Below are 21,641 nucleotides of genomic sequence, written 5' to 3'. Positions count from 1 at the left end.
CTTTTAAAACCACTTTCATCATTATTTATGATGTCATGATGATTTCAACTTTCAAACTGTGAACTTTTCATTTCTAGGTAGCAGCATTTCAGTAGCGCCTGCATACGAATTATATATCTCCCAATTGACTGTTGTGGAATAACCGTTTCACAGATGATTTCGGATATTTTTCTTACGTCGTCACTTCAACCCCCCTTTTCATGAAGCGGATCAACCGAGTTAAGGACTATTTACCAGGAAGCGGAATCTGCTTACCCTTCCGTAGCACCTGAGATCACACCTTAGGTTTTGGTATTTGGTGGGGCTCAGTCTTTATTTTGTTATGGTTTTTTTGTGTTCTATTATTTGTCTGTTTGTCGTTTTCATTTAGTCATTGCGTTGTCAGTTTATATCCAATTAATGAGTTTGACTGTTCATCTGGTATCTTTCGCCCCTCTTTAATGATTCAGATAACAAATATGTTAAGTTCCATTTAACCAAATTAATAATATGTGTCAAATATAGGTTCCAATACTTCATATCAAGTATTTTTTAGACAGTTTTACAGTTCTATTCACGATCTGTCGATTTTGTTCTCTCTCATATGTTTTTTTTTAAACTTTCAATCTTAATTACTTGTTGTACAAATGAAAGTATGTACTTTTGGTGATCATGTTAATACAGTTTTGTAAGGTGAAGATAATGATTCAGTAGACGTCCAAATGAATTGACAAAAACGACCTGACTCGTAAATAACATAATAACATCATAAGAAACAAGTTTACTAATTTGTCATGTCCAAATAATGCCACTGACTCGAAGATGTATGTTTTTAAAAAATGTACGTGTAATATTAAACGTATATATTATTCTTACAATAATAACAAACTATATATTAAATTTGTTACCTGTATAATAGTTTTTCATATCGTTGAATACAAATGATATTTCTATGTTATATGCACCAACAGGAATTTTCGTCCAATCGCTTCTTGTATCTAAAAAAACCATTCAACTTTAAAACATATCTTCATAACAAAGGCGAATAGGCGTTTGAAGTTATAGCGATGACTTCAAATTTGTATACACTGATTGTCCATATTTAATTGTAATACATGTCTTTTTTAAATTATCGATATTGAAAATATGGCTATCTTTGTCCTAAAAAATAAGTAACTGTGGTTAATATACTCAACGAGAACGGTGTAAAAATAAATATGCCTCTGTAAAATCAATATTAATATCAAGGAACATAAATCAAGGAAATCATTATTGAAACGATGCACGTTCGTTGGAAACATACAGATCTAGTTTTAAAAAGTAAACTATATAAATGTGACAGTTCTGCCCCACATGCAGATATGTAATTTCCAAATGCATTTTTATAAAAATGTTGAACTTACACACCTGTAAAACCTCAAGTAACAGCATTAACTACAAGCATATTCTAAGAGGACTATCTTATGTTTTATAAAAAAAAATTGTACGAAAATTAAATTTTAGATAAAACAAAAACTTATTTGAAATTTGTTTAGTCCAACATTTAAGAAGTGTAGATGAATGAAACCTATTACGCTTCTTTCTATATTTAACTTCTCTTTTTCCGTAGGACTTGATAGATCAGATATATTTGACATTTTAAAGATCTATATATGCATTTAATTAACATTATTTCATTAATTCATTTTAATTAGATTAAAAAAAAGAAACTTAAGAATACCACTCTTATTACATGGAATATGGAACATGGTACATGGAACTTTTAAATCAAGACGATAAGATGTTACTATATATAATTAATAAGGCTGTCAAATAAATGCCCCAGAAAATAGTTATCAAAGAAATAAAAAACAACGCACTAAATGATTATCATGTTACTTTTCATTTAAATTGATTCCCTACTGTAGTTTCACTTTAAAATGTGTAACCCATTCCTATAGCCAATTATCTAACTTCTTAAAAACACTACAGTAAACTTCAGCTATTCGAAGCTTTCAGATAAAAACTCTTAACAAGTGTTAAATCTGGATCCTATAGTACACACAAATCATAAATTGTATATTTTTTATACATTTGAGGAAACGTTACCAATAACAAACATATAGTTATATTTACATCGAACCAAATCATCTGTAAAGTATCCCTCTCGGATAATACATGTACTATTGTCACCATTACATACGCCGCATCCATCAAATACTCCAGCATTCAGAGTATTGGCGCAGTCAAATTTCTACAACAGTAACAACATGTTGTTAAATAGTTGTGTCCTTCTAAATTACATGTCAAGTGTTATATTTTTATACATTTTTATACTAGCTTAATGTGTTAACTTGTCTTTTTGTTAATTCTACACTGCACAGATCATAACGTTAAGGCTAAATTTACTGCAAACAATTTGGCCAAATGTTAACATTGTGTTTTTTAAAAGATTGACTGGGACGTGCACATCATCATACATAGTTACCTCTGAGATGATTACCAAACTTTTTCTTCTAACTTAAAAATGAGGGAATAGTGTTTGTTTTTAACCTTACGTGTTAAATTTAAAGTACCAAGAAGGAGTTCGTATTATATATCTTGTTTAACGATTGTCTTAAGTAACTTATGGGATTGTAACTGTAAAACATATGCATAGATATTCGTCTACACATTTTAAAATAGCACTGGTTTATTCCCAAGGGCTTCACGCGGGTGTATCTAGAAAAAAAAGAACTGCTTACTGTTTTTTCTTAAGAAGCTGCTTCGTGTTCCTTGCATTGCTTATTGTTGAAAATTGTACTATTTTAATGCTATTTTTTTATTCTTCGACATGAATTAATTGACTCTCTGGATTTTGGTATATTTTAGTACCTTCGTTAAACTGTTGTTTTTCACAACTTCAAACTTCCTTTAACCAAACAAAATAAACCTCAATCCATATGCATTACCTGACAATAACCCTCTAAGCAAGCGTAATAAAACCCTGGACGTCGGGAATATTGATTTGCATCAGCTGTATCTAAGGTTCCAGAACATGGCGTACCGTTTTCTATCAATCCAAATCTTGTAAAATCAGGTCTAGTATACCCCGGAGCTGATTCACAAAGAACTTCACATACACCATGGTCTGAAAAAAGTAGAAAACTAAATGCGAGGTACACATAAATATAACAGTAACCAGGAAAACAAAGCTAGAATACGAAAGAAGTTTTGCGTTAATCATACGTCTTCTACAAACCAATTTGCTAAAGGACGAAACATATAAAGCTGCAATCCATCAATAATCTAGAAAAGTAGTTAATTTTGTTTATTATCTAATATCCCCAGTTATCCCTCATCTGCCATCATCATCATACTCCCGTATAATACGAAAGCACATTTATTAAACGATAAGAAAAAACGTATACGATAATCTTGGCGAAGAAGGGCATAAGAAAATGTGGCGCGGTAAAACAGTTTTGGGGGATATTATAACAATCCATTTTCCATAGTTCTACAACCAGTTTTTGAATTGATATATTTTTCACATACTTACAACTAAAATTCTAAAGAATACAATTAATTATGGATTGAAAAATTTAGTAAAATAGGCATTTTTTTTTTAGTTTCTTATTTTCAAGTACAGGTAGCGAAAACAATCCGATATATCACAATTGTATTAATTATAGAGCAATGGAATCTAAACCATGAAACGGCATCGGTTGGAAGGTTGACACCAACATATCCACTAAATATTTGTTGTTAAGAAAACTTGGGATTTGTTTTATATCTGATATAACCTATCGCTACATCTATACAGTGTTTCTTCAGTTAGTACTACAGTTAGTAAGATAGGAGTTAAATGTGTTTTTCTACATACTTAACGATGAGTAAATAGTTCCTGAAGCTGTATACTCTGTTCCATTAATGATGTCGTTATCAATAAGCCTTTGACATGTCTCTGTTGCTCTTTGTATTATAAGATTAGAGTCAATGGTATTGTCTCCATCGCAAGGCTGAAAACATTAAGACAATAACAATCAAAACCAAGAAGTAAACAAAGACTCACAAAACCAAAGGACATTTACATCAACAGTTATAAATGATAATTAAGAGACAACACTAAAAACCGAGAGTGAAACCAGGTGCTCCGGAAGGGTGAGCATTTCCTGCAACGTATACGGTGTATAAGATCGACACTTTATGACAAAATCGAGAAAATGTCTTTTAATTATGAAAAACAATAAAGACCAAGAGCGTAGAGTAGTTTTCCTATTTTGATAAGGATAATTGGAACCATTGCACTGCCAGTTAAAACCTATAGTGTGCATAATGTTCTATGTATTATTCCTACGAAGAAACCTACAAATGTCACCAAGAGGAATGCAAATCAAAACATGGAATCCAAAATTTGTAGACAGATCTTATTCAGAACAACTTGGATATTGTAATTACACATTTTCTGGAGAGCGTAAGATCAGCAACATGGTTTTGGAAGGGTTTGTGTAGATCTGTCGACTTCACTTATCTTTGCAGTGCTTTGAAAACTGATCGTTGTTTGTTCTATTTCGATTTTGTCATATAGTGTCGGTCTTATACTTATGAACTTTATCGCCCTTTTTGCATATTCTGCCTTTCTTTGTTAGTGATCTTTAATAATGTGATAAATCGTTCATCGAATAAAAATTAAAGTTTGCCAGGAAAATTATCAAAACAAAGCAATATTTACCGTAAGACTACAACCTTGCGCTTCGTATTCATTGCCATCGCAAGTAGCATTGTTCTTTGGTCTAAAATTAAAAACAAAAGATTTTCACTTACAGTACAGTATAGTATAACTTGGGATCTTCGAAACATGGTTATATTATGTTTAAAATCACACATTCGTTCTCTGATTTGTTATTAATTACACTGATTGAGGAAATATGTTGTCATATTTAGGTGAATATCCAATTTCCGAAATATTGTCCGCCTGGTGCGTTGGATATGAATCCATATCTCTGTAATTGTATTTGTGAAAGTTTATAAAAGACGTTTGAATATGTTTAAAATCTGATAATTTAAACTGAATTCCAGTTGCTACAAACTATGTTGAGTTCCCCTGCATCTTTTCTATATAAGCAATTGAATGCTCAAATCTAAGTGATGTCTGTCTGACTATCGTTCAAATGAACATTAAACATGCTGTAGATTGCCCTTGAATGATACAAAAAATTGTCGTCATAACAGTTTTCGTTGATGTGAATTATCAAAACACATTTTTCAAGCAAACGCTTTTTAACAAAGTTATCGAACCCAAGGGTAAATTCAAAACGAACAATTCTTTATTAAAAGACTAGATCAAAAGCTCAAACACATCAAACGAATGGAAAGGTACAGTTATTTCTTCAGAAAAAGGTAGATTCAAACTGGTTTTAAAGATACCTTAATCACCAACTTGTATGATAATCGCATATATTATATAGTAATTAAATCTTTATATGGAAATATCAAAACAAACATACGTTGGATTATTACATATTCTCCGTCTGTAAATCATTCCTCGTCCACATGTCCGGGAACAGGTTGTCCAGGTTCCCCAATCTGACCACCCACCAGCTCGTACTTCGGGATTAATCATTTGCGCTTCAGACCAATCGACACACGAACCACCAAAGCAGATCTAAATAATGATACAATTGAATGTGCTGCAATTAATAAGACATATAACATGATTTATAAACAGACATTAATCTTTATGCGGTAAAGTTTGTGAACATGTTAAATGCAAGCTGACGAAATCCTTAAAATTCCAGAGATAGAAAAGATTTAGCTTACACCTCAGATAGATTTCGAATTATGAGTTTGACTATGCATATAATTAACATGTATTCCGGGTTTTTTTTCTAGTAAAGGCATCAATCTAATCCGATTTATCTGTTTTAAAATATGACTAACCATACGCAACATCATGAGTATTTTGTTTGTAGGACATTTATTTTGCTAAACACAACTTTTATCGTTATCATTATTGATAACAAAAAACTATTGATCCATGGTTGCATTTCGATTATTTTCTTAACAAGCTTTTTGTGGGTTTTTATTATTTGTTCTATGTTGGGTTTTGTGTACTATTGTCTGTCTGTTGGTCTTTCCCTTTTTTTACCACAGCGTTGTCAGCTTATTCCGTTTTCAGTTTGAATGGCCCTTTAGTATCTTGCTCCTCATTTCTTTCGGGAATATTGAAAAATATCAAGAGCAAGTAGACCTTAATTTGATACAAATATCATTAGTAAATAATTCTTGAGAAGGGAGACACGAATAAGTGAACCATGCACACGCAATCGTAACTTCTGGTAGGGATGAAAGTTGATCATACGCACAACTTGAATCGAATGAAAATAACGAGAGTTGATATGCTTATTTACACATGTAACTCAGTTCTGTTATACAATTAGAGTCGCACTTTTTCACAATAAATGATCCATAAAAATATTTTAATTTTATATTCACCTTTTGGTCTTCGCAGTAGAGACCCGGAATAGAATCAGACTGCCTGAACATCTGACCATGCGCATTTCCAACATTATGATCCACACAACTATACAGGTTACAAGAAGGATTCTGTCAACAGATAAAAGCTTTATGATGGTTATGGTCCTAAATCATAATCCTGGTACCTTTGATAAATATGGTTTCTTTAACATACACGTTAAGAACTGGAGGTGTTTTTTTTTTATTTTGCCGATTAAGAACATTTTGATATTCAGCTTTTGCAATCACAGGCATAGGAGATGTAATTCAGCATAATAGTAAAAAAAAATTAAAAAAACATGCTCCTTATTTTTTAAACTCAAATACTATGAAACAAATTATTACGGACGCCATTATAAGTTGGTTGATTGTTATGAGAATTTTTTTGTCACCGATGAGTTTTTGGTAACAATCTAGCTCAATTGTGATATCTCTTAAAGTTGTACTACTCATGAATCACAGTATAGCTGTCACATGTTGAACACGAACCAAGAACTCTTTCGGAACACCTAAGATCAACAATTTCTTTCTGCAGTATATTTATACTTTGTAGTGTTCTTTTGGCTATATAAAAAAGAAGATGAGGTACATGTATGATTGCAAATGAGACGACTATCCACAAAAGACCAAAATGACACAAACATTAACAACTAGTTTGTTTTTAGACTTTTTTCTGCCATGGTGTTGTGAGTTTCTTTTTATGAGTAAACACTTGTGTTTTAAATGGATGTCTACGAGAAAACCATGCAAAATCAAAAAAACATTATGAAGGGGGTTGTGGAGTTGTCAGCTGTGTCTTTTTTAAAATGAAGAAAATACTTAAAAATTTAAGATTTACTCACAACAACATTTGGATATTCACGGTATCTAAATCCACTTCCGTATAACTGTTCACATATTTCATCTGCTGTCTTCAACTGACCTGGAAATAAAGACAAAATATAAGTTCTAGTATACAGGAATGATTTGAATAACAACCGTTTCAAAACCATTTAGCATATCAAAAGATATCATTGTCAAAGAATGTCAAACCTCAATCCTGTATCGAACTCATAAAAGTATGTCCTAAGCAAAGTCTTCGTAGATGAGCACTTCTTGTTTTTTGTAATCAATCAAAGTTTTTATCTATTGTAGGCCTTGTCCTGTGAAGAAACGAAGGGAACAATTAAGTATCACCAGTCGATAAAAAAACCCAAATAGACCAAACGTTCTCATAACAAAATCAAAAGAAAATACAAAATGGAACAATAGGACCTAATAAAAGAAACCGAAGGTTAATACCGATGTCTACATTTAAATTCAATTACAACTTAATTTCAGTTTTGTCTGTGAGAAGGTATGAATATATTCACATATAAAGATTAACGTATACGAGGAAACAAGCAATTGGTTCCAGCTCTGAAAAAAACCCACAATTTATAGGAGAATAAAACGAACAAAAAGGTAAAAAAAACACTACTTCCAAAAAATAGGATTGAGAAAAATTAACTCAAACAAAAAGCATTGTTGCGCACATATGCAGTTGTTGATGAATAAAGATATTATTATTTGTTTTTTTAAAAATCAGCAATGAATAAATGAATATCCAATCCCTATATCTATATTGATGAGCATTCAAATAAAAATTCCGATGTCACTATAGATACTGACTTATAGGTCATGGAAAATTTACCAACTTTATCGTATGTGTACATTGCCGTCACCCCTTTTTTTTTTATTAAAAAGACTCTCATTGAAATGTATTCACCTGGAAGTTCTGGCACTAATGTTAATCCAAGTAAAGATACAGGAGTAACCTCATTATCAGCAATATTGTCTGTCCATAGACATCCGTGATTTCCAGTTCTGTTAACAAATTTAAGTGTACTACGTTAAAAAATCAAGTTTCACAGCAACATGTAAAAAAACCAGCTAGTGGTAACTGAACAACAAAACTTGTGCTTTCGACGAACCCGCCAAGAAGTTTCGAAAACAATAAATGCAGATCATTTCTACATGATTAAATGTCTGTACCAAACAGAAATATTACAGTTGTTATCCATTAGCTTCATGTGTTTTAGCTTTTGATTTTACCATTTGACTAGAGACTTTATTTTTTGAAATTTTCCTTCGAATTTTATTTTTTTCTGATTTTCCTTTATTTTAATAACAAACATGTACAAAAGTTTCTGTCGACTGAAGGTTAAGGCCATCTGTGATACAAATCTTTAATTGATATTTCGTGGAACACATCAATCACATTGCATTTTGTCCATGGAACTATCCTATTTACTACATGTTCTGTTTTAGAGCAAAATACCGTTTTCTGTTTCATTTATTCATATGTCATATTTCGTAAATAAACCATAAGGTGTCTCTTTAGGACTAACTGCTTTTCATACTTGATCACTAATGATAAAATTGAGAATGGAAATGGGGAATGTGTCAAAGAGACAACAACCCTACCATAGAAAAAAAAAACAACAGCAGAAGGTCACCAACAGGTCTTCAATGTAGCGAGAAATTCCCGCACCCGGAGGCGTCCTTCAGCTGGTCCCTAAATGTATGTATTCAGTAATTAATGAGTTTTCTTTTGTACCTTGTGCGTGTCATACTATCCGAACCAACATTGTAAGCTTAATTAACTTGAATACATGTAGCACGACACGTCATTTAAAAATTTAAAATGAGTTTTCTGCATAAAAATGTATGCATAAAAAAGTTCAGATCTGAGATGCACTAATAATCTGTCATTTGTATAGAAAAAAATTGTTTTAAACTATTTATTTAAAAATGTATCAAGGTGCGACGAATTATTTTCTAATTCATTACTTATTTTCTCCAAGAACGGATTTAATTTTAAATATTTTTAGCATATATTTATGAAACTAGGCATAGTAACCTTTCATCATACTATAGTATAATATGTTTTCTTACTGTAACATAGTGTTCATATCATTGCAGCTGCATGTACTCCATCCGACGCCAGCGCCACCCATTATACCAACGTCTGGAGATAAACAATTTTGATCAGCGTCATGAAACATACCCATGCTGTAATCAATAAAATAGGCTGTAATGGTTATGATTAATCATTTATAAAATGGCGAAACAATAATGACTTTACTGAAAGCATAGAATGTATATGATTTATACATGTATATGGTTTACAATACTACGGATTAACACATAACTTGACAGCTGAATAAAATGTATATCTCTAAATATATTCTTATATTACTAAACTAGTAAGACGTTTACCAAAGTACACAAAATAACATACTTATGGCCTATTTCATGTACTACTGTTCCATAGGATGTAATACCATCTGCGGAAACACCACATCTGTACCTAGCATTGCATACTTGACTTTGGTAAGCTAATCCTCCTAATTCTGGATTAGGTATGCTAAAAATATAGAAAACTTATTCAGAAGCTAAACATGAAACTAAAATGCTGTGGTATGATTGCCTAGGAGACAACTTTCCACTAAAGACCATATGATGGAGAGTTTAATATCTTTGTTTTGGTCTCGGGACATTTGTCGGACTCGAGTAAGGATAATATATTAGATATACGTCAAAGAGATATATCGACAAAAACATCAAAATAATTTTAGAATTATCAGACGGTTTCACCGTATTTTCAATCTTGATGAAATGAGTGAAATGGCGTGAGTGATTTGTGTATATCACGGCATAGAAAATTAAATTAGACTGTATGCTTGTTTAAGTGTGATAAACTTCTTATAAAAATAACTTCAAATCTCAAGGTTTGAGAATATTTGTTCGATGAATCTACTTTACTGCCACATACATATTCTGAAGTTTATTTGTATTTATAAGAAAGTTAAGATCTTTAGATATGTTCTTTAAAAAACAAAGTTTACATTTTAAGCAGCTGTTGATCTACATTTATTAGGGAAAGGAAAAGTATTCAAACATAAGAGTTCAAGTTTCTAATCTGTTAGCATGAGCATGGGATTAATTTGTACAGTTTAAGTAAATGTATACACCCAGTAAAATTCACCTACTTTATTTTTTTACACCAATCAAAATTCTTGCATGCAACAATTTAAAATCGGCATTTGGCTTTTTATCTTTGGTATACTGTCGGAATGATTTGTGTCTTACCCTGTGTGAACATGAACATGATCATAAGCTAGACCAGCTTCAGTTCCAGTACATATAGTGTTAAGAGGAACTGATAGGGCAGTGGAAGTGTTGTACCATGACTGAAAAAGAACAAATACTATCTTTAGAAAAGCTGTGTTTTAAAAACTCGTTTATCAGGCATATCCGTAATATTTATGTAAGTTAGTGGTTGACTTGATCACTGAACTAGTATATATTTGTTTAGGGGCCAGCTGAAGGACGCCTCCAGGTGCGGGAATTTGTCGTTACATTGAAGACCTGTTGGTGACCTTCTGCTGTTGTTTTTTCTATGGTCGGGGTGTTGTCTCATTCCCCATTTCCATTCTCAAATTTATTGAAAGATATATAGCATTGTTGATTACCATTTAGAAATTAGTGTCCAATGGCAGACCGTACACAATTTCTACGTTATTTTATACAAATGCTCTTGATTTGGAATGAGTTGAAGCTAAAAACATGTTTCGGAAAATTAGTTAATGTTGATGATCATTAGTTTATCCACAATGTCTCTTTTTCAATTTAAGTTATTGCATTGTTAGGTTGTTTTCTCATTGTCGAAAACTCCATACGTTTTTATATTTTTATATCGTTTTGTAATTTCGTATCAATTATAAAATTCTTAATGTACTTAAAATAGAAAAAAAGTATTATGACGAGAGTTGAAATATTTTACCTAAAATCCTGTGTTCCCAAATCAGTGATTATTTTATAGAAAATGTACAGAAAAATATTTGAAAATCATTTTGTCCCTTTTACGGAATGTTTTCTGTAGACTTTCTAATTTTTCATTATTTCATAACGAATTGTTGATGTAATTTACAAGCAAGGTGGAGGGAATTTTTTTATTATTCATTAATATTTATGTGAAAAATCAGATAACTAGAGCAATGATATGTAAAACTGTACACGCATATAACATGTATAATCTCGAGTGAATAATCTCACCGGGTTTGTATCTAAAAACGTCAAAAGTTTTATTGATAGAGTTATGTTATAATTCAACACATCTGCACGACTCCATTCACACTGTACCTACAAAGAAATGAAAAGAAAGTTATCACAACAAAAAAGTCTAACTAAACAAACTTTTGTGATGTTGTTTGATTTGTGTTCTGATCTTAATTCTTGTTATTGACAGATTGATCTTAAAAACCACCTTAAATAAGGTAAAAGAAAAAAACTTTCACCATTGAGGAACTATTGATTTATATTTTGGAGCATTCTCTAATATATATATTTTTTCAGGTCTGATTTTTGTTGTTGTATTGTTTTTTCTGTAAACTATGCTACACAGAAATGTATCTCCACAAAAGTCATGCTGTCTCATAAAGCTAAGTAAATGTATAGCTGGTCTCGTAGAATTATGTACGTCTTGTCTCTGGGAGGCCGAGTGTTTGAACCATAGCTGGTGCAATCAAGGACTTTTTTTTTTTTTTATTGATACGACCTGCTGGCCTTATGAGCTGCTCAATGTAAATAGCCATTGAAAGACATGGGGCTTTTATCTCGGTTTAGTTCTTGTATATAAAAAAAGAAGATGCGGTATGATTGCTTATGAGATAACTGTCCACAGGAGACCAACATGACACAGACATTAACAACTACAGGTCATCGTACGGCCTTCAACAATGAGCAAATTCCATACCGCATAGTCATATGACAGTGTAAAACAATTAAAACGAGAAAACTAACGGCCTTATTTGCTTAAAAAAAAATGAACGAAAAAACAATATGTAACACATAAACATATGACAACTACTGAATTACAGGCTCCTGACTTGGGCTAGACACATACATAAATAATATGGTTGGGTCAAACATGTTATAGTCCAGAGATTGTCAAAAGGACCACCTCCGTCGCGGGAAATCTACGTTACGTTATAGACCTATTGGTGGTCTACGGCTGTTGTCTGCCCTTTGGTTGGGTTGTTGTCTCTTTTATCTATTCCCCATTTACAATCATTATATTAAAAAGAAGATGTGGTATGTTTGCCAATGAGACAACTATCCACAAAAGACCAAAATGACACAAACATTAACAACTATAGGTCACCGTACGGCCTTCAACAATGAGCAAAGCCCATACCGCCTAGTCAGCTATAAAAGGCCCCGATAAGACAATGTAAAACAATTCAAACGAGAAAACTAACGGCCTTATTAATGTAAAAAAAATGAACGAAAAACAAATATGTAACACATAAACAAACGTTTGTGTCATTTGGTCTTTTGTGGATAGTTGTCGCATTGGCAATCATACCACATCTTCTTTTTTTTAACCACTGAATTACAGGCTCCTGCCTTAGGACAATCACATACATAAATTTATATGGCGGGGTTAAACATGTTAGCGGGATCCCAACCCTGCCCCTAACCTGGGACAGTGGTATAACAGTACAAAATAAGAACGAACTATAAAAATCAGTTGAAAAAGGCTTAACTCATCAGATAGACCAAAAATACAAGTGGACGTGGCCGGGTACTTATACATCCCGACACAAAAAGACACAATGAACAGATCTGAGAGTACTTGCAGTTATCTGACAGCTATTTCAAAGCCACTAACAACTAATAAAAAATCATGCCTCTAAGACTAAACTTTATGCTATGTTACAAATTCCACTACACGTTAAACACAAGTTTATCATCATCATATTAATTGATAACTTTTCAGTTGAGGAATTTCATGTTAGCTTAAAATTCTAATGTATCTAATAAGTCAAATACATCAAAAGAAATTTTAACACTTCACAAGTTCAAGAGGTTATACTGTTATTCAACCCGCGATACCACTTTAGATAAATGACATGATAAATATTTGAATTTGTCACTTTATCAAGTTGATGTTATTTAACAAAATACATATCACTTGAGATTGAAATTAGTTTTTTAAAGCTTTCATTGTAATCTGAATAGATTAAAGAACGATACGTGTCAATGTTCATTTGTATTTTACAAAGTAAAATTGGAGCAATCCATCACATTTGAAAGTACTTATGATGTATAGATGTTTCAAACCTGCATGAAATATTGATTTATGAGTGGCCGGCAACTATTTCTATTGTATTCATGCAGTAACAATTATAGCATCTATGAAGAGATATTTTACAATGAAAGTCCGATTGTCATGACGTTACGCATACACTGAAACGACCAATTTTAACCAATTATTACGGTCTGGTCGTCGAATCGTTATTTAATTATAAATTGCTATAAGGAATCGCTTCTATTTACAATAGTAATGGTGTATCAAGTAATCGTACTCAAACGAATCAAGTATACACACCGAGGGATCTCAATGGCCAAGTGATGCAAGTTGTGTACCAATGTCATCACTGGCCAGTCAACACTGGAGTTAATGTTCAAACCCTGCTCGTGCAGGTTCACAAGACTTTAATCTTGACTAGGATTGTCAGTTTTCCTATTGAAGGTCGTTGGTTTTCTCCAGACACTCCGGCTTTCTCCACTTATAAAAACGGATTGCCAAGAAATAGCATAAACAGTTGCATTTAAACACAAACAATCTAGCAATTAATATATGACATGAGTTTTGTCTATGTAAGACTGATCTGTACGGCTCGAATAAAAACATTAAGAGAGCCAATTGAAATTTTATATCATTTCTAACCTACAACTCTGAAACGTTGTGCACACTATAGAGTAGGCACTTAATTATGCAGTGTGATGCCCAGAGTAAACAGCTTAGTTTGCAAATTGACGTTATTCGGTACTGGCATTAAAATACGGATTTTTTGTGTTATTAAAATATGCTGTTACAAAATGTTAGAAATTATTTATAAATTAAGGAATGTATCTCCCTCATAAAAAGCTCTGATTCCTTACACGGATATGGCTGTACTTTTAGGACCTTTTGGATTATAACTCTTCATCTTTTATATATTAAGCTTTGGATTTCAAATATTTTGGCCACGAGCATCACTGAAGAGACATGTATTGTCTAAATGCGCATCTGGTGCAGGAAAATTGTAATCAAAGCTTTGAATATAGTTCTTATTGGTTTAAATATTGATTTTGTTATCAGTACATTTACACCATACTAATATTACATATATATGTTTTCACGGTACAGCAATCTGTCGATACTAATAATCTTGAATAACAAAAGGTTTCATTTTCTCAGACTGTTAATGATGTCTTTACACCAAATCTTTTGGATGTTGGATGTGTACTGATTGATATCTAAGTCTTAGGTACATCACTAACAAACATGTTTAGCCTCGCATTATTCTTAATGTGGCTGTCCTAAGTCAGAAGCCTGTAGTTCAGTGGTTGTCGTTGGTTCATGTCCGTCACATGTCTTTATATGATGAAAAGTAAAATCACAAAAATACTGAACTCCGAGGAAAACTCAATCGTTAAGTCCCTAATCAAATGGCGAAATCAAATAATAAAAACACAACAAACGAATGGGATTACGCCATTATTTTTTCTATGTGAATTGTGTAAAAATTTTCATGTCGGGGCCTTTTATAGCCGATCACAAAGTATGGATTTTTCTCATTGCAGAGTGCTGTACGGTGGCGTATAATTGCTTACATCCACTTCATTTGAACTTTCGTGGATAGTTGTCTCTTTGGCAATCACACCACATCTCCTTTTTGATTATGGTGATCATTAGAACGACGAGGTACGACAATTCTTTATTAACCTTTAATGTTAGTAAAGTATTGCGAGAGAAGCTGTTAGATTTGAAAATAAACTCCTCATAGATACCAGGACCAAATTTTGTACATACGCCAGACGCGCGTTTCGTCTACAAAAGATTCATCAGTGACGCTCGAATCCAAAAAAGCCAAAAATGCCAAATAAAGTATGTAGTTGAAGAGCATTAAGGACCAAAATTCCTAAAAGTTTTGCCAAATACAATTAAGGTATTAACTAACAAAAGCACATTTACTGCTTGTATTTACAAAATATAATTTTACTTACTGCATTATATTTGCAAACCATAATTTCCACTCTTCGTGTCATGTCAGTAGTTGGTAATTTATAAGTCAAGTAATCTGCATCAACATACACTGCCAATTCGATTGTAAAGTCAACGGAAGGCACCGCTCGTTTGTGTATTCTTTTATGCTTATATTCAGTTTGGTGAATATCTGAAATAGTATTAACAGTCCACAGTACATATTGTTTTAAGTATTTCCTGAACGGCAGAATATGCTTGCTTTGTATATACATAATACTCCATGTGTACTTGATATTACCCTTTTGAAATACATTTCGGTTCGTCTTTAATAGGAACTTTTTTTAATTTAAAGTTTTGTGTTTTTTTCCCCGATTGATGCTTATGAAATCAACTTTCTTAAAGTGAAGTAATATTATTATAAATTGTACAAAATACAACTTTAAATTAAATATATTGCACAGAAAATCAATGCTTACCATTCGTTTGACTTAAATCAGAGAACAGTAAATCTTCTCTTCGTTTTCTGGCTATCAGTGTAGTGTGCTGTTTACTACTTAATGTACCCCGTTTTCGAATATGATGTGGTAAAACTTCAAAGTGAAGATCATGATCGCTAGTTGACATCATTCCACGCTAAAATGACAAATGGTATTGTTAATTCGCGTACAAATGCAACAAGGAAGATTAAGATGAGAGTTAATAGATGGTTTGCCTATCACATTTTATAATGACACATGTATAACTTAAACGTTCATATTAGAATAGTATAATTTCAGTACTTAAGTTGTTGTTACTCTTTTAACTGCGGTAACCCGGAGAGTCTACGACGCAGTTGGATTTATCAAGAACGAGTGATATCATTTCCAATATATTTGTCACGTGATGCTTTAAAGAAAAGCATTTGAATCAAAAGCATTCTAAAGCTTTGTTTTGTTACATATTTCTCAAGCTGTTTTGATTCTTATACATTCTTGGTTTTTCAACCTTTGAGTGTTGATTATTAGCGTTCCCGATAAATCAAGAATAGACATTCGAACGTATGAAATTTACAAAGTGTTGATTTTACTTTAAATCTGAAAACGGATTTTGCTGTCATATTATTGTGTACCACAATACAATATCTGGACAACACACTTATTAACCGTCTTTCATTTTAACCTTTAACAGTCTCCATATTCGTATATTTTTCCCAACGATTAAATAAAATAGTAAATATAATTTGTGTAGAAAAAAGAATCATTTTTAAATTCTGTAAGCAAATGATACATATTATGTCTAAGTATATTTTTAAGATCACATATTCCCTACTTTTTAAATATTTGCCAATTTCTAAATCACAATTTTCATACCAATTCTTCGCAAAATGATGCCGAGGCAGTTCCATCATGAGAATGGACATTTCCAATCAGAAAACAATCCGGATGATCTCCCTCCCATTCTTTTTCTTCTTGGTCAATAAGTATGGACACTTTAGCTGAAGGGTGGAGTACCGACTTGGTATGTTGAAGAGTCATTTTGTAAGATTCACCAAAGGCATATATTTCAATATCATATGATTCTGTAGAGTCAACTGATCTTCTTCGTCGATGAATTGATGAAGCATCTAGGCTGCAATCATAATTATCCTCTGTTATTTATTGATAATAGTCAATGCCAACGCTTTATGAAAAAGTGTAATATTGTTTCAAATAGTTTCATATATAATATCGGTGGAATGTTAATCAGTCCTTCCGTAACATCAAGCATTGTTTGATACTTTATCAGTAGAAATGTTGATGATTACAAATACTCTTTTTTATGTAATCTTTCTTTCGTGTGATGCTTTGTATCTTTTGTTATTTTAATGACTTATAAACGGAAACTATTTTTATCATACATTTAAGGAATGACTGTAATATTTTTTCTGTCTATGAAGAAATAACATAAAATATTTGGTGCACACTGAAAAACACGCGTAGCGGGTTATTTAACAGTGTGCACCAAATTTTTTATGTTATTTTGAATAGACAGAAAAAATATTACAGTCATTTCTTATAATTTAATTCTAAATTCCATTTTAAACCGTAGAAAACTATGAAAAAACGTTGATTACGGCACGGTCACATGACTAATTTATGTCTATGGGATCATAACAAAATAACGTCAGCCAATCAGAAGACGCATTACATCCAAACTTAAATTATTTATTAATGTGGTTGTCAAATGTCAAAAGTTTCTGAAATTATTCCTTGGTATATGCTTTACTTTTTTCAATTTTTAATTGCGATATTAGTGGTTCTCATTTGATTTGGGAGCACAATTGAATGACTGCATACACCAAATACCTTCTTTCCCATATGCTTCATTTATTTTCATCATGTCGAAGACAATCGTCTTATACCTTTACCTTTGACATAGTCCGTTGTTTACCTTGACATAAGATAAAGCCATTTGTATATTTTACTTTACTCTAGCATTTGCAGACACTAAGTCTTTTCTATTGTTGTTGACATTGATATTTGTTGAGACATTTGTCTAATTTTGGTGATAATGATATAAGGCATAACCACTTGTCTAATGGTGATAACCATGGCATATGATATAGACATTTGTCTGTTCATGTTAATCTGAACATTTGTTTCAGTTTTTGAAGAATGTTTTTTTAGGGACTTTCCGTTTTGAATTTTTCCTCGGAGTTTGGAATTTTGTTGTTTTGCTTCTTAGTTACCTTTCTATTGTCGCAGACAATACCATACCGAAAAAAGTAAAATCACAAAAATACTGAACTCAGAGGAAAATCAACCCGGAAAGTCCACAATCACCTGGCAAAATCAAAAAACAAAACGCAACAAAAGAAAAGACACCCATATATATGTCTTTTATGGTTGTATAGCCTTTTTGAATCATTTAAATGTTTTTGTTATTTTTTATCCACCTATATCAACCGTAGCTTTGTTTGAAGAGATTTGATTTACTCTTGCTCAAATAAATGTCCAGTTTAATTCCTTGGTTTGTTTTCGTGTGACAATCTTTGATTGAGTGGCTGTCATTATTTTGTCAAAAACAAACCTTTGGTTTTCTCGTTTGAATTGTTTAAGTTTGTCATGTCTAGGCCGTTTTCAGTTGACTATATATAAGGTATGAATGGTACAACCTTAGCCGTATTTGGCACAATTCATTGGAATTTTGGATCCTCAATGCTCTTCAACTTTTTATTTGTTTAGCTTTATAAAGATTTTGATATGAGCGTCACTGATGAGTCTTATGTAGACGAAACGCGCGTCTGGCGTTCTAAATTTTATAATCCTGGTACCTCTGATAACTATTGTGCCCTATTGTAAAATTAAGTTACTTAATAATTTGAACTTTGAAGTGAATATTTTTGTTGTTGTCGAAAATGATAAACAATAAAATAACGTTTAAGATTAAAGATAACATAAATTAAAAAACTATGTTGTATGAGACAACTTAATCAGAGAACCAATGCCGAAGAATTTGTATGTTGGGGTCGCTGTATGGTTAGTTTTGAAATACTTAATAAACATAAAATGATCCTACCTCTGTTGAAGTGAACTTGTTACCTCTTGGACTGATGTCAACTCAAACTCATTGAAGCCATCTAAAATGTTCTGAACAGATTTGAAAACTGATGATATATGTAGAAGAACTGTTCCTCAAGATAGTTATGAGATTTAAAACATTAATTTTTGCTTTTGTTTTTGTATTCACTAATTTTATTTATTTTTTTGTCAAATACAAGATACCAATGAGTATTTCATTCCATAACTTGTCGATACAAGACCTTATATGTACATTATTATTAGTCAAAATGGGTGATTATAATCAAGCTACAAATGCATATACAATTGTTTTTGTGCAGAACGTATGATATTATTTTATAAGTAAGACATATTCAATAGTTAGTTAGACTTCAAAGCGATGACCAAAATTACAAAGCATTTACTAAAAATTTGAATTACAGTTTTGATTAAAATATGTATACTGTGGCTTATTATACTTTTAGGAAAAACTGAAGCTGCATTGAATTGTCATTGATATGGTAAAATTTATAAATATACTGTTTACAAATTTTAGATTTTTTTGAAATACTAAGGCTTTTCTACCTCAGGCATAGATTAACTTAGCTGTATTTGGCCAAACTTTTAGGAATTTTGTTCCTCAATGCTTTTCAACTTCGCAATTTTTTAAAATTTTTTTTTTTTTTTTTTTATTACTTTTTTGGATTCGAGCGTCACTGATGAGTCTTTTGTAGACGAAACGCGCGTATGGCGTATACACTAAATTTAGTCCTGGTATCTATGATGAGTTTATTTACTTTCTTATTTTCGAAAACAAATTGATTTGTTAGTCAATGCTCATATTGCGATACACATTGAATGTACGTGACGTAGGTTTCGCCATTACCACTTTTAGTCATTAGTTACCTTCACGAAGTTGTCTGGAGTTGATGAATTCATTTAAGTGGCTATCTTTAAACAATGATTTTGCCTGAAATGTAAAAGAAAGGTTTGTCCCAAACAAATAATTCATAACTCACATGAGCTACCCTTATAGCTTTTTTTATCATTCAATCAGCCATCTTTTGTACAACTGAAGTGTAAAGATATACAAGCATGTATTTGTATTAAAAAGAAGACGGGCGAAAGTTACCAGAGGGACAATTAAACTCATTTATCGAAAATAAACTGACAATGCCATGGCTAAAAAGAAAAAAAAAAGATAAACCGACAGGTAGTAGAACAGAAGACACAACGTAGAAAACAGGTGCTCAAGAAGGGTAAGTGAACCTGCTCTACATGTGACATCCATTCATGTTGCTCATGTTATTACAAACTCGGTTAATATTCAAAATCTGTAGGTCACATTCGTGAAAACGGAACGGGATTGTAGTAACGATATAATGAAAATATTCGATATTATCTGTAAAACGAACATTTCACAACGGTCAACCAGCTCATGTTGGCGTCCTTAAAAATTACGAAGGGTGATTTCAACTCCAACTATTTGGAACTCTTGGTTGGTTAGCTTTATTGTGAGCAGCAACCCTCTATCAAAGAAATCATGATAAAAATACAGGCCCGGGAATATCATAATAATTGGAAGATATTTAAAGATAAAGATGCTTGTATAGTCCGGCTTCTATGGGTGATAAAAAGTAATGCTAAGGAGATATGTTTACCTTCGTATGATGTGTTTTATCATTTGATTTTGCCATTTGATAAGGGGCTTTCTGCTTTGAATTTTTCTCAGAGTTTAGTATTTTTGTGATTTACACCACAGTTCGTGTTTGTAATCTTTGCCAAATGCGTTCAAGTCATGTCGATGTGGATAAACATTAAACACAAAAGATTGAACTAAAACAAAAAACCGTTTAAAATAGATATTAAAGTATTATTACGATATATATGTAAATAAGTGTAGGCAAACTATAGAATATTTTTGCATACAACGGTGCAATCTCTTAACAGCCTTAGGTTCGTGCAAATATTTGGAAAACAATATTTTCCGTCAATTTGCATTTACTTTACGATTTAATATAGCCAAATGCATCCGGAGAGAATCTAATATAAATAGATAAACACGGAAGAGATATCTCCATTAATCAGAAACGGTACTTAAACAAAATGTAGCAAACAATAAAAAAAAAGGTTTATATTATCTAATAACTATTAGACAAGGTTTGGAACTTGTGGTATAGGTTAAATACCATTCAAATAAAATTTCAATAAAGAGTATATTACAATAAGATGTAAACTTTTGCATTCAGTAGCTTTTATGCATTATAAGTTCTATAAATTGACACACAGTTGCAAACAAAGCAACTTTTTAGATCGGAAAATATGATAAACAGTTTCTTATACAAAAGAAGTCGGTTGAAGACTGAACTCATTCTTTGTATGCTTTGACATGTCTTTTAGTTTAGTTTTTTAAAAGTAATTCTATTGCAATTCATGTATGAGAAAATATTGAAATATTATTCTACTTATATAAACAGCGTAAGATAGATATTATATGTATACAACGTGAAATGACGGTTGGATATTCGATTAATCTTTTTTAATGGCATATCCCGAACACAATTAAATGCAGTGAATCAAAATTAATTTACAAAATATTTTGCGTTTGA

At 31.9% G+C, this 21,641-nt stretch overlaps 1 protein-coding gene across 2 annotated transcripts in view; it reads right to left on the bottom strand.

Moving 5' to 3' along the window:
• The window catches only part of LOC134712667 (A disintegrin and metalloproteinase with thrombospondin motifs 18-like), a 33,845-nt gene extending 13,848 nt beyond the window's left edge, over positions 1-19,997 (bottom strand). For both annotated transcript variants that reach the window (XM_063574418.1, XM_063574419.1), the window contains exons 1-18: positions 19,939-19,997; positions 19,052-19,112; positions 16,864-17,122; positions 15,991-16,147; positions 15,535-15,704; positions 11,533-11,619; positions 10,567-10,667; positions 9,716-9,841; positions 9,370-9,486; positions 8,201-8,298; positions 7,296-7,375; positions 6,433-6,543; positions 5,445-5,602; positions 4,670-4,730; positions 3,821-3,956; positions 2,910-3,088; positions 2,095-2,212; positions 888-977 (exon numbers count right to left, since the gene is read on the bottom strand). In XM_063574418.1, coding sequence (XP_063430488.1) covers positions 888-977; positions 2,095-2,212; positions 2,910-3,088; positions 3,821-3,956; positions 4,670-4,730; positions 5,445-5,602; positions 6,433-6,543; positions 7,296-7,375; positions 8,201-8,298; positions 9,370-9,486; positions 9,716-9,841; positions 10,567-10,667; positions 11,533-11,619; positions 15,535-15,704; positions 15,991-16,147; positions 16,864-17,028 — 1,954 coding nt within the window. In that variant the 5' untranslated portion in view covers positions 17,029-17,122; positions 19,052-19,112; positions 19,939-19,997. The remainder of the gene's footprint in view (positions 1-887; positions 978-2,094; positions 2,213-2,909; positions 3,089-3,820; positions 3,957-4,669; positions 4,731-5,444; positions 5,603-6,432; positions 6,544-7,295; positions 7,376-8,200; positions 8,299-9,369; positions 9,487-9,715; positions 9,842-10,566; positions 10,668-11,532; positions 11,620-15,534; positions 15,705-15,990; positions 16,148-16,863; positions 17,123-19,051; positions 19,113-19,938) is intronic.
• Between the last annotated feature and the right edge of the window lie 1,644 nt (positions 19,998-21,641).

The sequence above is a fragment of the Mytilus trossulus genome, chromosome 3 (assembly GCF_036588685.1).
Source record: "Mytilus trossulus isolate FHL-02 chromosome 3, PNRI_Mtr1.1.1.hap1, whole genome shotgun sequence".
Classification (NCBI taxonomy): Eukaryota; Metazoa; Mollusca; class Bivalvia; order Mytilida; family Mytilidae; genus Mytilus; species Mytilus trossulus.
This window is presented reverse-complemented; position numbering and strand designations above follow the sequence as displayed.